Below are 13,920 nucleotides of genomic sequence, written 5' to 3'. Positions count from 1 at the left end.
AGAATTTAAATAAAGCATTGTTTATATTGACCTTTTTAATAATTTTTCGCCAGTTTAGCAGTTATTATTGAAATTGTTGGTGAAAATAACTTGAATAGACGAAAATGTCGTTTTCCATTTCTAGCTCTTCGATTATAACATCAATTTTATTTATTTTATTTAATTTATTTATTAAAAAAATTTCTTTTTTTACATAGTTTCACCTATTTTTATATTAAAATCGAAAAAAATATGAAATTATTAATAATATTAATTATACTAATGAAACGTAATTGAATATTGTTTTCTGGCTGTAAAAAGAGTTTAAAAAGTAAATAAAATATTCCCATTTGATCTTACTGTGTTTTTAAATTTTTGCTCTCGGTATACGAGATAACACACTTTGTCGTGTTTTGGGAAAATTTTGATAAAATTTCGTCATTACCATGCCCGAAAATGTCGTTATACGCCTCTAAAGGCACTTCCCCCATTATGAACTGTGTTTTCGTGCTCTTCTGAACAGGTCATAAAAACGATGCTCCCCTAGCAGCGTACGACGACATTTCCGGGCATGGGAACCTATGCAATTTAATCTTGATGATGTGCCCTAACTTTCCTAGAAGTTTGTAACAACACTTCGTATCATTGTTATATATATATGCAGCGAAGGGGTTAAGATATAAAAATCATTGACTAACCAGTTACTATTAAATCATCAATCTCTTATGTTTCGAATGAAGAAATATATTTAAATGATTAAAACTATTTTAATAATTCAAACTATTGAACTATTTAATAATAATGAACGTCTGTTCATTTTTAAAACATTCGAATAGTTGCCCGAATTCAAATGCTCAAAAAAGGGATTTTTTTTTTTTTTTTTTTTTTTGTATTTCTTGTTGAATTTCTGAGAGCTAAATTTAATAACAATGGCTTCTATTATTTAAACATTCAGAGAAAAAAGAAGATTAAAACATCAACTAGACACACAGGATGCCTACTAACGATCTTAGCGAAACCGCATTCTTCGAACGGCTATAGGTATAGTTATAATAGTGGTGTCTAGGTGTAGTAAAGTGGCTCTGTACTACAAGATGAAAGCTCTTATCTGGGGGGGGGACCACGTTTCCTGCTCGAAAACGGTGCGTGAAATTGGGTTAAAGTAAATTTTACAATATAATACAAAATTTTAGACCATCAACAATTTAATTTATCTGGACATTAAAGCAAAGAAAAGCTACAAACAATCGTTTGTTCTTAAGTTTTGACAACGTGGAACATTTCGGAACAATCGTAGGAAGAAATTTTTTTTTTATCACACAATATTATTATTTTCGATTTTCAAACTTTTCTCTTAATCTTCGTACAGTGCAAAAAAAAAAAAAAAAAAAAAAAAACGGACCATTCTAAATAACTTTTTATCTAATGATCGGATCCTCACGTTCTAGGACTCAATCTTAATGGTTCTAGGGGGTGACCTCAAATATGCTAATTAATAAGTGCAGACGATATTTCAAGCTACGAAATCGGACACACAAACGTATTTTTTCTGAATAAATATACCTTTTTTTCGATGGATTTGGATTTCTGACCCCCCAAAACATAGCGAGTAGCCGCAATCTGGGAAATGTGGTCGCTATAGTTTGGACCCCTTAATTTTACGTTTTGCGTATTTCTTTATATCTCGAGATTCTCGCTGTGGACTCATTGTTACAACACGGTTCCCAGTAGAACACCGAAGTCAAGCATCACTGGCTGCTGTCTTCAAGTGGGTGGGTGACCACTTTGATCAGCCTGCGTAGGGACCGAGATTGCGCGGTATTGGTCCTCGTTAAACTGTTCCACCGTAAGTGCTCGACATCGCGCGCAGGTCGTCGGGTTAACAAAGCAGGGGAGCCATCCCCTCTGCAGAGGATCAAAATTGCGATGGCATGTCTTTGGATTATCCTCAGGGATGTTTCCCAGACCGTCGCCATAGCCCATTGAGCAGCTCTAGTGCGACGTAAATAAAGTACCTACGTATCTATATCTCGAGAACTTTTTAAACAAATTGAAAAAGTTTTGCACACAATTATACAATTCGTTTATTCTAAGATAATTTAAAAAATAGCTTTTTGAAAAAATGTATTATTTTTTATTATTTAATAATGGTCGAAAAAATTTTGAATTGTAAGGTATACAATTTTTTTTAATCATTTTAAAGAATATAATTTTATTTAACAAAATTCAAGCGAGATCGGTTGAAACGTTCCTGAGAAATTGAGTTTCAAAAAAGTCGGATATTTAAAATTCGATTTTGCGGTAACTATTCCACTGATTTTGTTCAAATTTTGTTTTTAAAATAATAAATATTTACCCGAAATTAAAATTAAATAAAAAATAAATGTATCGTTTCGTTACGTCATAATTGGCGTTGGCGATTCCGAACAAGTATATGCTTGTTCAAGCATTCTTTTCTCACCAATTGTGTTCACAAGTTTATTCTAATTAAATCGACAATACTCAATGTAGTCTTTGTCTCGATTTCTCGTACTCTTTTCTTCCATTCTCGAGATAGAAACGTGTACTAGTTTTCTACCAACTAACGTAGCGCGTCCAACAGTGGACTGATCGTTAAGACACGGTTAGAAAGCGGGTGGACGACCACTTTGATCAGCCTGCGAAGGGACCGACGGTGGGCGGTTTCAGTCATCTACCGTAAAGGGGTCGACTTAGCGGACAGAGGACGTCGGGCTACCAAAGCGGAAGAGTCATATCTTCAGCAAAGGATCAAAATTATGATGGCATTTCTTCGGATCATCATCAGGGATGTTTCCCAGACCGTCGCCAATAGCCCATTGTACGGGTTGCGGTTGCTCCAAATGAGGTAGCTCAAGTTTGAATATAAGCGGTGACTGGGTCATACGAATTCTGCTTTTGACGCGCATCGATCACAGCGCTGACGCAAAATATCCTACAGTGTGGTAGGCGGATCATGGGTTAGAATCCTCTTGCTGTCGGGTTAATCATGGGTGGGTTTCGTAGTTTTCATATCCATGTAAAGCAAATGTGGGTTAGTTCTATCAGGAAGTCCTTCACGAAGGCTAGTTTGTTCCTATGCGTGAGCCAGGAATTTTCTTTTCTTCTGGGTAGGGTTCAAAACTACATGGCTACGGAGATGAACATTGATAGTCTAATTGGGTCGGCCGTTTAACCCCGTTATAAATTAGTTCATTGAGCAACTCTAGTATGACGTAAATAAAGTACTACTAATACTTCATTTTGTAGCCTATATCCACTTCAAAACACTTAGTCTATATGGCTGCGGCTATTTGAATGTTAAGAAGGTGGTTATAAGTTTTAGTGGGCATCCTGTTTAAATGGTCAATGGTAATACACATATAAAAACTTTATATTGAATACGTACCTGGTGTATTAGTTTCGCTTTCACCCAAGCTTTTAGAATATAAATCATTAAATACAACAAGTGGGGCAGATACATTGTCATAATAACTTCCTCTTTTATCGCATTCCTCATAGTCAGGATGCAAAAAATGTTTTCTACAATCACGTTTTAAAGTACTATCATCCGACATGGGATGGAAATTTGGTTCTTCTTGAGGTGATGTTACAGTAACAGAAGTTTGTTGGTTAACATAATGTTTAAAATGTTTTGTATCATTGCTATTTGCATCTTTCCATTTATCAGAAACCAGAAAAAGCCGACATTCAGTATCACTGTGAGCACTTAAATCATCTGGCCTGATGGTTCTTTTCTTCATAGTTTCAGGTGAGCTAGTTACTTGTTTTTGGGATCGTCGGAATTGCGGTGAGGATGTTAAACTACTTGAAGAGCTTCCATCAGTTCCACTATGATGTACTATTGTGATATTTTCAATTTTATTGGTATCTAGAACTTTCTTTTTTCGCTTTCCTTTTAAGCTTTCCATTCGTTTCAATAAAGCCTTAGCACCTTCTTTTACTCTATCACTACCACTGCGTCTCAAACTTCGACGTTCTTGTTGTATATCTTCAGAAGCAAGACTTAGAGTTCCGCCTGAACCTGAACTGGAACCTGGACTATAGTCCCCAAGATGGGTTGAAGGCATTGCTGAAATTTTTTCAATTTTAAGTACATTTGATCGCCTTATGCTATCAGGACTACTATGCTGGTCGTCCACAAATACACTATCATGACTGCTGCAATAAGGTTCGTCTGGATTTAAGAATTTTCGAGTTGGCGCTGTTAATGTGTTGGCAGGCATTGGTGGTTCGTTAGCCACAAAATCAGAAATTCCGTCTGATGGTGAAGGAATTCGAGACCAACGTCGACTTGAACGTTGAAATTCCCAGTTTTCACTTAGTGCATATTGTTCTTCTTCATCACTTTCTTCCAGGTGTAACTAACAAAAATAAAAATAAAAGTTTATTTTTGGCTTTCTATTAAAAAAAAAAAATTATAAAAGTAAATTTTTTTTTAGAGTAATTTAAATTTTCACTTCAAATTAGTTTGAATATCGTTGGGTTTTCTCGAATGTAAATCAATAAATAATTATAAAAAATAATCGTTTCTAATAATGTGACCTACTCAATATTTTGAATACTTTTTCAATTTAAAATTATATAAAAACTAGATTGTTTTTAGAGAATAAAAATTTTTTTTTTTGAAACCATCAAGGAACTTTGTTCTTCCGAAGTCATTTACTTAAATTCAAATGCTTGGATGAGGGTTTTTTTTTCTTCCAAAAAAGAATCGATCATGTTTTGAAATTAGAGTTTCAAGTAATATGTTTTAGATGTAAAAATTAGGCAGTAAAAATGGCGGAACGAGTAAAAAAATTAGATCGCAATATATATATATATATATATATATATATATATATATATATATATATATATATATATATATATATATATATATATATATATATATATATATATATATATATATATATATAAAAAAAAATATATATATATATATATAAAAAAAAATATATATAAATATATATATATATATATAAGCAGATTAGAGCAAGTTTTAAAACTGGAGTTTCCAATATCTTTTAAAAATGAAAAAAATAAGGCAGTGTATAGTCTGTCTATGGAAAAAGCTCCCCTCACCATTCGTGTTAACCATTGGCAATGACTATGGTTTCGAGGTTTAGCTGTTTCAAGTAACAATATTTAAAACATGTTTTGGCTCGGGTCGGTAAGTGAAAAGGAATCACGGGTGGGATATACTCTCCTCTTTGAAATGCTCTATTCCATGTTTCCATAACAGCAGATGGCCTTGGACTTAGTGGCGAGGGGAATTCTTTCCATAGACAAACTATAAATGCCGTAATGTGTAAAAAAAATTAGATTTTTCATGCTGGAATTTATAAGTTTTATGTAAATTTAATCTTCTAATATGGAGATAAAACGACGATGATAATTAAAATTAATTCAAAAATGAATTGAGTAGCTTAAGTATGCAAAAACAAATAATAATAATAATAAAAAAATTAAAACTTACAGATGCTCGATGGACATGATCTTTAAATTTCATCTTAGCACACCTGTTTAATGTATTCAGTCTCCTAAATATAAAGAAAAAGGTAAATCAGTAAATACTGTTAAGAAATTTTATCCTAACGAAATACTTCGTAGCTTTTAGCTAGATTTATCATTGCAAACATGCATGCAACATTGATTAAAAATATGAACTAAACATTTCTTCAAGGCCCAATAATTTGAATTTGTAATTTAGCCCAATACTTGACTTTTGTTTTGTGACTTAGGTTCAAAATCATAAAGATAATTTAAAATCCATTTTTTTTTGATTGAGGGACTGGGATAGCCTTCTTGCTGGTAAGGCGTTGGGTCGATATCCGAGAGGTCGTGAGTTCGATCTCCGTTGGACAAAGACTCTCTGTGAACAAAATGTTGACTGATGCACGGTAAATCTATTGGGTCGATAGGTCCTCCAAGTTTCACAACAAATTAAGACCTCTGGGGGTACTGGATCGGAGATTGATCGAGCTTTGGTTCAGGTCAAAATCACTATCTGCGAATGGATTGATTGAGCTCTGGTTCAGGTCAAAATTACTAGCGGCGAATGGATAGAAGGTGTGTGAATGTGACCTCCATGTAAAACAGGATGTGTCACATATGTATGATCTCCGGATCATACATATGTCACACCCCGACCGTCACCAATAGCCCATTGTGCAGCTCTAGTGCGACGTAAATAAAAATACCAAATCATCAGCAATGATGAAATTGAATATAGATTCAATTGTGAATACTTTATATTAACCTTTTCTCTTCTAGTGTAGATTTTCTAAAAGATTTTTTTAAATTCCTATTTTGGTTTGAAGAGGAATTTTATTTTCCCTAACATGGCAATTCTGCGTTTCCAATTTCCTGCATTTTTTTTGTGATTTTCGGGGGTCACTACAACTAAAAAAACTGTTCTGCACAAACTTTCGTTTGCATTTTAACAGAATTTTTATTAAACAAATTTTCATTATCTTGTTTCATTATTTAGCATTTTAATTACTTATGGTTATGAAATACAGCATGAAACAGCTGTGTCTTTTTCTGTGTTAAAGGTATTATTTTCCAGACACAGTTCTCTTCCAAACTATAATTTTTCAAACTTGCACTTATTTAGATATAAGTTAAACAATTATTCATCATTGAAATTTCTTTTTACAAAATCAATGATTGATGAATCTGAATGAAAAAAAAAATTTCAAATGACTTCTTCTGGATATTATATTTTAGTACATATATAATTCCGGGAATTCTAACAGGTTGTTTTTAGAAACAATTAAGACTTTTTTTTTATAATTAAAAAATACCAAAAAATATTTTTGCTTGTAATTAGAGAGTCAGAAAAAAATTATATAAGAAAGGGACACCGGTGCGTCAACGGGTTAAAAAGTTGGTTTTAGTTTTTCTTTCTTTATTTATATTTTTTAAGTTTGTTTACTGTAATTATTTTGTTTATTTATTAAAAAATAAAGGAAAATAGCTCCATTAGACATTGAAATTTGTTTAAGAAAGGATGGAATCGAAATTGTTTTTTTCTTTTCTGAAGTTATTTTTTATGAATAATGTGTAATTAATTCTTTTTTTTAAAATATTTTTCTAGCTTCGTAATTTTTTTTATTTTTATTAATAAAAACTCTGGTTAATTGAGAATCTAAAGTATTTATTTAAGAGAAAATGTTACAGAAATTCGAAAGGAAAAAAAAAGGGGGGGGGGAGGAAAGATTTCTTAGTATGCATGAGATTATATTACCTGAATAATGACTGTATAGAATCAGGATGAAGAAATGCATGATCCTTCTGAACAATCGATACATCGATAGGAAATTGGTTATCTGAAAAAAACAAACAAATAAGACAATTAATCGATTGAATATGCAATTCAATTTTTCGTATTTCATAGCTACAGCGATATTTTGTGCTCATTTCTATAAGAATGGCAACCTTTAACAATACTTTTCGGTAGTTGTGGAGCCATTTTTCTGCAATATTTTTGCTTATATTTTGCATGCATGCAGGGTTTTTTATTTTTTTTTGTCAACAGAAATCAGGAAGTGAAATATTCAATTGAAATTCATCAATTTTATTATTTAAAAAAAAGAAAGTTTTTTTTAAATAAATTTATATTGATAATCGATGTTGAGAGTTAGAGCATTTTCAGTATTTTTAGCTCAAGAATAATGATATCATTAGCTTTGCAAACACTGATTTCATTACCGGAAACATAATTATTACGATATTGTTAAATGGTAATTTTAAAAATCCAATATACATGCAGAGTAATTAATCTAAACTGAGTTACATATTCTGTATAGTATTTTGAAGTACAAATATTAAATTTCAGTAAAAATTAATATGAAATGCTGTTACTAAAAAGCTTTGCCGTTACTATTGTTTCGATTTCATTACTGGAAACATAATTAGAATATTGTTAAATTATAATCTTAGAAATCCAATATAGTACATATCTGCAATATTTTGTATTCATGCAGAAGTTTCATCGTTTTTTTTTATTTTTTATTTTTTTTTATTTTTGTCTAACAGAAATCAGGAAATGAAATATTCAATTGAAAATCATCAAATGTATTTTTTTTAAATAAGTTCTTTAAATAAATTTATATCGATAATGGATGTTGAGTGTTTGAGCAATTCCAGTATTTTTAGCTCAAGAATAATGATATCATTAGTTTTGCAAGCACTGACTTCATTACTGGAAACATAATTACGTTATTGTTAAATTGTAATTTTAAAAATCCAATATGCATGCAGAGTAATTAACCTAAACTGAGTTACATATTCTGCATAGTATTTTGAAGTACAAATATTAAATTTCAGTAAAAATTAATATGAAATGTTGCTACTAAAAAGCTTTGCCGTTTATTGTTTCGACTTCATTACTGAAAACATAATTAGGATATTATTAAATTATAATTTTAAAAATCCAATATACATATCTGCAATATTTTGTTTATATTTTGTATTCATGCAGAAGTTTCATTGCTTTTTCTTTTTTTTTGTCTAACAGAAATCAGGAAGTGAAATATTCAATTGAAAATCATCAAATGTATTTTTTTTAAATAAGTAATTTAAATAAATTTATATCGATAATGGATGCTGAGTGTTAGAACAATTTCCATATTTTTAGCTCAAGAATAATATCATTAGTTTTGCAGACACTGACTTCATTACTGGGAACATAATCACGATATTGTTAAATCGTAATTTTAAAAATCCAATATACATGCAGAGTAATTAATCTAAACTGATTTACATATTCTGCATTGTATTTTGAGGTACAAATATTAAATTTCAGTAAAAATTAATAGGAAATGTTGTTACTTAAAAGTTTTGCCGTTATTATTGTAATTTTGACCTAGAGTTAAAGATAAGGAACTTCTGCAATTAGCATTGGGACAACCTCTTTATTAGTGTACTTCTCGATAGAACTCATTCACATTTCCGTTACATAGTGAAGAAAACCTCACACGGTAAGCCCGACGACAAGGTGATTCAAACCTAGGATTTCTGTACTATTAGAGTTGAGACACGATTTTATTTGAGTGCTGAGAAAGGTGTAAACTGGGAGTTGTATGTAAAACGACTAACCATCCGTTTTTTTAAAGTTTTTTTTCGATAGTTATATAATTTGAGTGTATTCATTAAATAAAAAATAACTTAAAAACAGTAGATGAAACTCATAGAGATGAAAAGATGCAGCGTTTTTTGCATTGATATGAGTATGGAAGAAATAAAATCCTCCATTTTATGGAGGAAATTTTTAATTGTGGTCATAATTCTTGAGTGTGGTCACAACTGTAATGTTTTTCATACCTTCCCAGGATAAATTACAGTTAAAAGTACTGGCACACAGAATGCGGTATTCATGAAATCCATTTTACCGTAAAATTTTATACTGTAATTTTCATAGTGATATTTATACAATTACAGTAATTTGGTGATTTTATATTAAATATTACGGTGCATACAAATTACCGGTACTCAGGGTGTTAGTTGTTAGTTCTTTTTACAGTAATTTGATCCGGAATTTTCTACAGAGTAAGATTAACCAAATGATAAACTCGTACATTTATAAAATTACGAGTCATACATGATTGTAAAATGCACTGAATTTGTTTCTCTAATATGAGTTTCTGCTTAATCTTATAGGAAAATGTTTTTCCGCCTGCATAACATGAGTAAACTTCACATATTTCAAATTTCACAGTGGTGTTCCCCCTTTAACATGGTTTACTGAAGCTCTGTCGCCAAGGAAAATAAAAAAGCCACAGTTTAAGTGCTTTATAATAGAAGCAAAGCTATAATTTTAAACTGTATATGCCACCTTGCTGTAAAGAATTATCTGGGCATTAGAAAGGACAAATAACTAAAATATTTTAAAAGTCATTAAATTTTTTAAAAGTCATCAATTTGGCAACTTTTTTTCCACCTAAATGAAAATTATCAAAATTAACCATTTTTTTTGCAAATTTTTATGTGCCCAACTCAAAAATCTTGAAAGACGCATTTCCAAAATTCAATGTCTTTATAAATTCGAATTTTCGATATTTTCAAAACATGATATTCTAAATAAATTATATGCAGCATAATTTAAATGGATAATTATGCATAAGTTTACTTCTATGTCTAATCACATTTATTATTACACCAGAAAAAATATTTACAAATGAAAGAGCTGCCAAGTATAAATTCTAGTTCTAATATATCTAAATAAAATATACAAGAATTTTTATACATAAATTAGATCGATGATTTCTTGAAACTTCTGGACCTTGAGTTTCTGAAAGCTTCCGGATCGCGGTTGGCGAAAAATCCAGAAATCCGGATTTTTCCCGGAGCACAATCATCCCTGTAATTATTAAAAAATTAAACCACAAATGCTTTTCATTTTCTCAAAACTGTAGCGTTTCCCCACTTAGGCGTTTTGCGCCATTTTTATAATAAACATTGAGTGCGCTGGCTAAAGATAGGCTACACTTGACCTAACAATCATAAGCAACTGTTGCAAACTCACATGAGTTACAAAAATAGCATATTATACGCAAAAAAGCATCACTTCATGCGTCTCCAGAGCCTTCGAAAAACAGCCTTAAAATGTTCAGAAAAACATTAGGGATCTGATTAAGGAATATTTTGCATTAGTACTGTGTGGTCGCTAAGAGCTAGATGCAATATTCATATCAACCATTCCCCACTTTTAAATAAGTTTATAATTTTATAATGTTTAAAATGTACAGTATTATATGCAATAATAAACAACTGTAGTGTACAATCACAAGCAACTGTTTCAAACTCACATGAGTTACGAAAATAGCATATTATACGCAAAAAAGCATAATTTCATGCGTCTAGAGCCTTCGAAAAACAGCCTTAAAATGTTCAGAAAAACATTAGGGATCTGATTAAGGAATATTTTGCATTAGTACTGTGTGGTCGCTGAGAGCTAGATGCAATATTCATATCAACCATTCCCCACTTTTAAATAATTTTATAATTTTATAATGTTTAAAATGTACAGTATTATATGCAATAATAAACAACTGTAGTGTACAATCATAAGCAACTGTTTCAAACTCACATGAATTACGAAAATAGCATATTATACGCAAAAAAGCATCATTTCATGCGTCTCCAGAGCCTTCGAAAAACAGTCTTAAAATGTTCAGAAAAACATTAGGGATCTGATTAGGGAATATTTTGCATTAGTACTGTGTGGTCGCTGAGAGCTAGATTCATATCAACCATTCCCCACTTTTAAATAAGTGTATAATACTATAATGTTTAAAACGTATAGTATTATAAACAATAATATACAACTGTAGTGTACAATCATAAGCAACTGTTTCAAACTCACGTGAGTTATGAAAATAGCATATTATACGCAAAAAGTTTCCTTTCAGCGGCTTAAGAGCCTTCGAAAAACAGCCTTAAAATGTTCAGAAAAACATTAGGGGTCCAATTAAGGAATATTTTGCATTAGTACTGTGTGGTCGTTGAGAGATGCAATATTCACATCAAACATTCTCCACTTTTAAATAAGTTCTATAATTTTTAAAACGATTCATATTTGACATAAGGCTCCAAAATCATTGATATATCTATATATATATATATATATATATATATATATATATATATATATATTGTCATTTTAAATCAAAGGGAATGCAAATGTTTTCTTTTTCATAAGACTTATAACGGAATAAAAATATTTATATAACAAGAAGAAAAAAAATTTAACACCTTTTTTAACGAAATTTATGGACGTTGGAATTTAGTAATGTAAGCAGTCGAAACTGCAGTGATAGATTCAACTTTATTATAAAAACAGCTCAAATAAAGCCAGTCCTGCCATCCAGAGCTTTAAATAGAAGGTTCAAATAGAAATTAAATTAACTGTACACATATAGAAGTTGACTTAACTTGAGGTTTCACCACATATGGTTGTCCCACATATTGGAGTTCGCTTAAGAAGCTTCTATCTTCCCATTAGAACTCAACCAACCATCGAAGAGGTGGAAACGTTAAAGGAAAAATATTGGTGCTATTAATGATCTGTATTTAATTTTCACAAGTAAACTGATGTTGGATGTTTATTCCACTAGGCAGTATCTTTTGAAGCATGTAAAATACTAGTTCGTCACCCTATTAGAATTTGAGAAGGATAGTGCATGATATTATAGACTCTTTAATTCGTTATTTAATTTGGTTGACAGAATTATAATAATACATTTGTAGTTTTGAAAGGCAGTTTAGCATTGCACATTAACCTACTTTTAGATTTCAGATAAATACATTTGTTTTTGCGAAATTGTAACTTTAAGAGACTTGCTTCAGCGGCATCCAAACTGGTTTTAATCGCTTTCAACAATAATCGAAGAAGATTTTTAAAAAAAAAACAACAAAAAAACAAAAAACAGACTAATATATAGTATTAGTTTACCTGTTTAAAATGACCTACTGTTTTGAATTTTCCAGAAACAATCCATGGAAGTTTTAAAAGTTATTAGCTCTCTTATAGCACTTTTTTTTTAAAATTTTTTTATTTATTTATTTTTATTAAAATAGGTTCGAAAACTGCGTCCTCTTTTTACTTCATATTTCAAATCTACATATATTTCAGAATTAAAATACACAAAAATTTTTTGTAAAGGAGATTCTTTTTTGCAATATAGAATTAGATCATAAAAAAAAAAGATTGTTGGAAAATTGAAAAAATTATATCGACGCAAAGACAATTCGTCATAGGAAAGATATAAGAAAAAAAGGTCTCTTAACTAGTGGACCCAGCTATCAGCATTAGTTTAACTAGTGGTTCCACGTACAGAAGTTAGCTTAACTAGTGGTTTGTCATACAGGAAGTTGATCCTATTTTCCTCTTCCGAATGGTGGGACACAGCTTTTATAGACTTACGCTATACTGAAATCTGATTATATGTAATTCATAGTGTTCCAACTTTTATTTTGTATGAGCATAAAATATTTTCATTTCTTAAAAAATACAACACACATTCATGAGATTAGAATTACATTTCTTTGGTACGTTGTAGGTGTGTAACAAATTTAATGCGTTACAACACACATTCATGAGATTAGACTTACATTTCTTTGGTACGTTGTAGGTGTGTAACAAATTTAATGCGTTACAACACACATTCATGAGATTAGAATTACATTTCTTTGGTATGTTGACGGTGTGTAACAAATTTAATGCGTTACAACACACATTCATGAGATTAGAATTGCATTTCTTTGGTACTTTGACGGTGTGTTACAAATTTAATGGGTTAAATAAAAATTAAAAAATTTCTTACCTTCGTACATCTGAGCATATTGTGGAAAACCTGCAGCACGCAACCAACTGCATGCTTCGATTGCTTGGAGTTCTAAAAAGGAAAAAAAAGGTAAGTTCAAATCGTTATTGAATATTACACTCAAAACACTGTATTTTTTAAAATCTACCAGAACAAAAATACAAGAAACTAAGAAAATGTATACGTTTTTTCACTGTCTCTCAAAAGCAGATAATAAAAAATGTATATGTAATGATGAACTAAGAATAAAATAAGTGAAAAAAACTTCAACTAACTCTTAAATAAAAATAATATAAATTAAAGTAGAAAAGAATCCCATATTTTGTTACGTTATCGTAACGAAATTTAAAATTAGAATTTGTAGTTTTAAGTCCTACATACCAAAAACAAGTAGAGATAAAACTGATAGTCAAGTACTATGCAGTAAAAATATTAAGCATATTCGCACTAACCTAAACAAATACGTTGAAATAATTAAAATATATCAAAGGTATAAAAACGTTATGATTTGTGACAAGATGTTTTTTAAAAGTTAAAAAAGAAAAACAATATTTAAGGCGAAAATTTTCCATCAGCGTTACAGGAAAGTTTCCCC

General features: G+C 30.5%; 1 protein-coding gene across 1 annotated transcript in view; it reads right to left on the bottom strand.

Moving 5' to 3' along the window:
* LOC107453411 (RhoGTPase activating protein) overlaps positions 1 to 13,920 on the bottom strand; it is a 348,661-nt gene that overhangs the window by 17,794 nt on the left and 316,947 nt on the right. Inside the window, 5 exon segments of the mRNA XM_087156179.1 lie at positions 3,386 to 4,361; positions 5,474 to 5,537; positions 7,247 to 7,328; positions 10,247 to 10,360; positions 13,326 to 13,397. Coding sequence (XP_087012305.1) covers positions 3,386 to 4,361; positions 5,474 to 5,537; positions 7,247 to 7,328; positions 10,247 to 10,360; positions 13,326 to 13,397 — 1,308 coding nt within the window.

This window comes from Parasteatoda tepidariorum, chromosome 12 (assembly GCF_982258835.1).
Source record: "Parasteatoda tepidariorum strain Cologne lab strain chromosome 12, Ptep-v5.0, whole genome shotgun sequence".
Lineage (NCBI taxonomy): Eukaryota > Metazoa > Arthropoda > Arachnida > Araneae > Theridiidae > Parasteatoda > Parasteatoda tepidariorum.
Note: the sequence above shows the minus strand (reverse complement) of the source record. Positions and strands in the feature narration are given on the sequence as shown.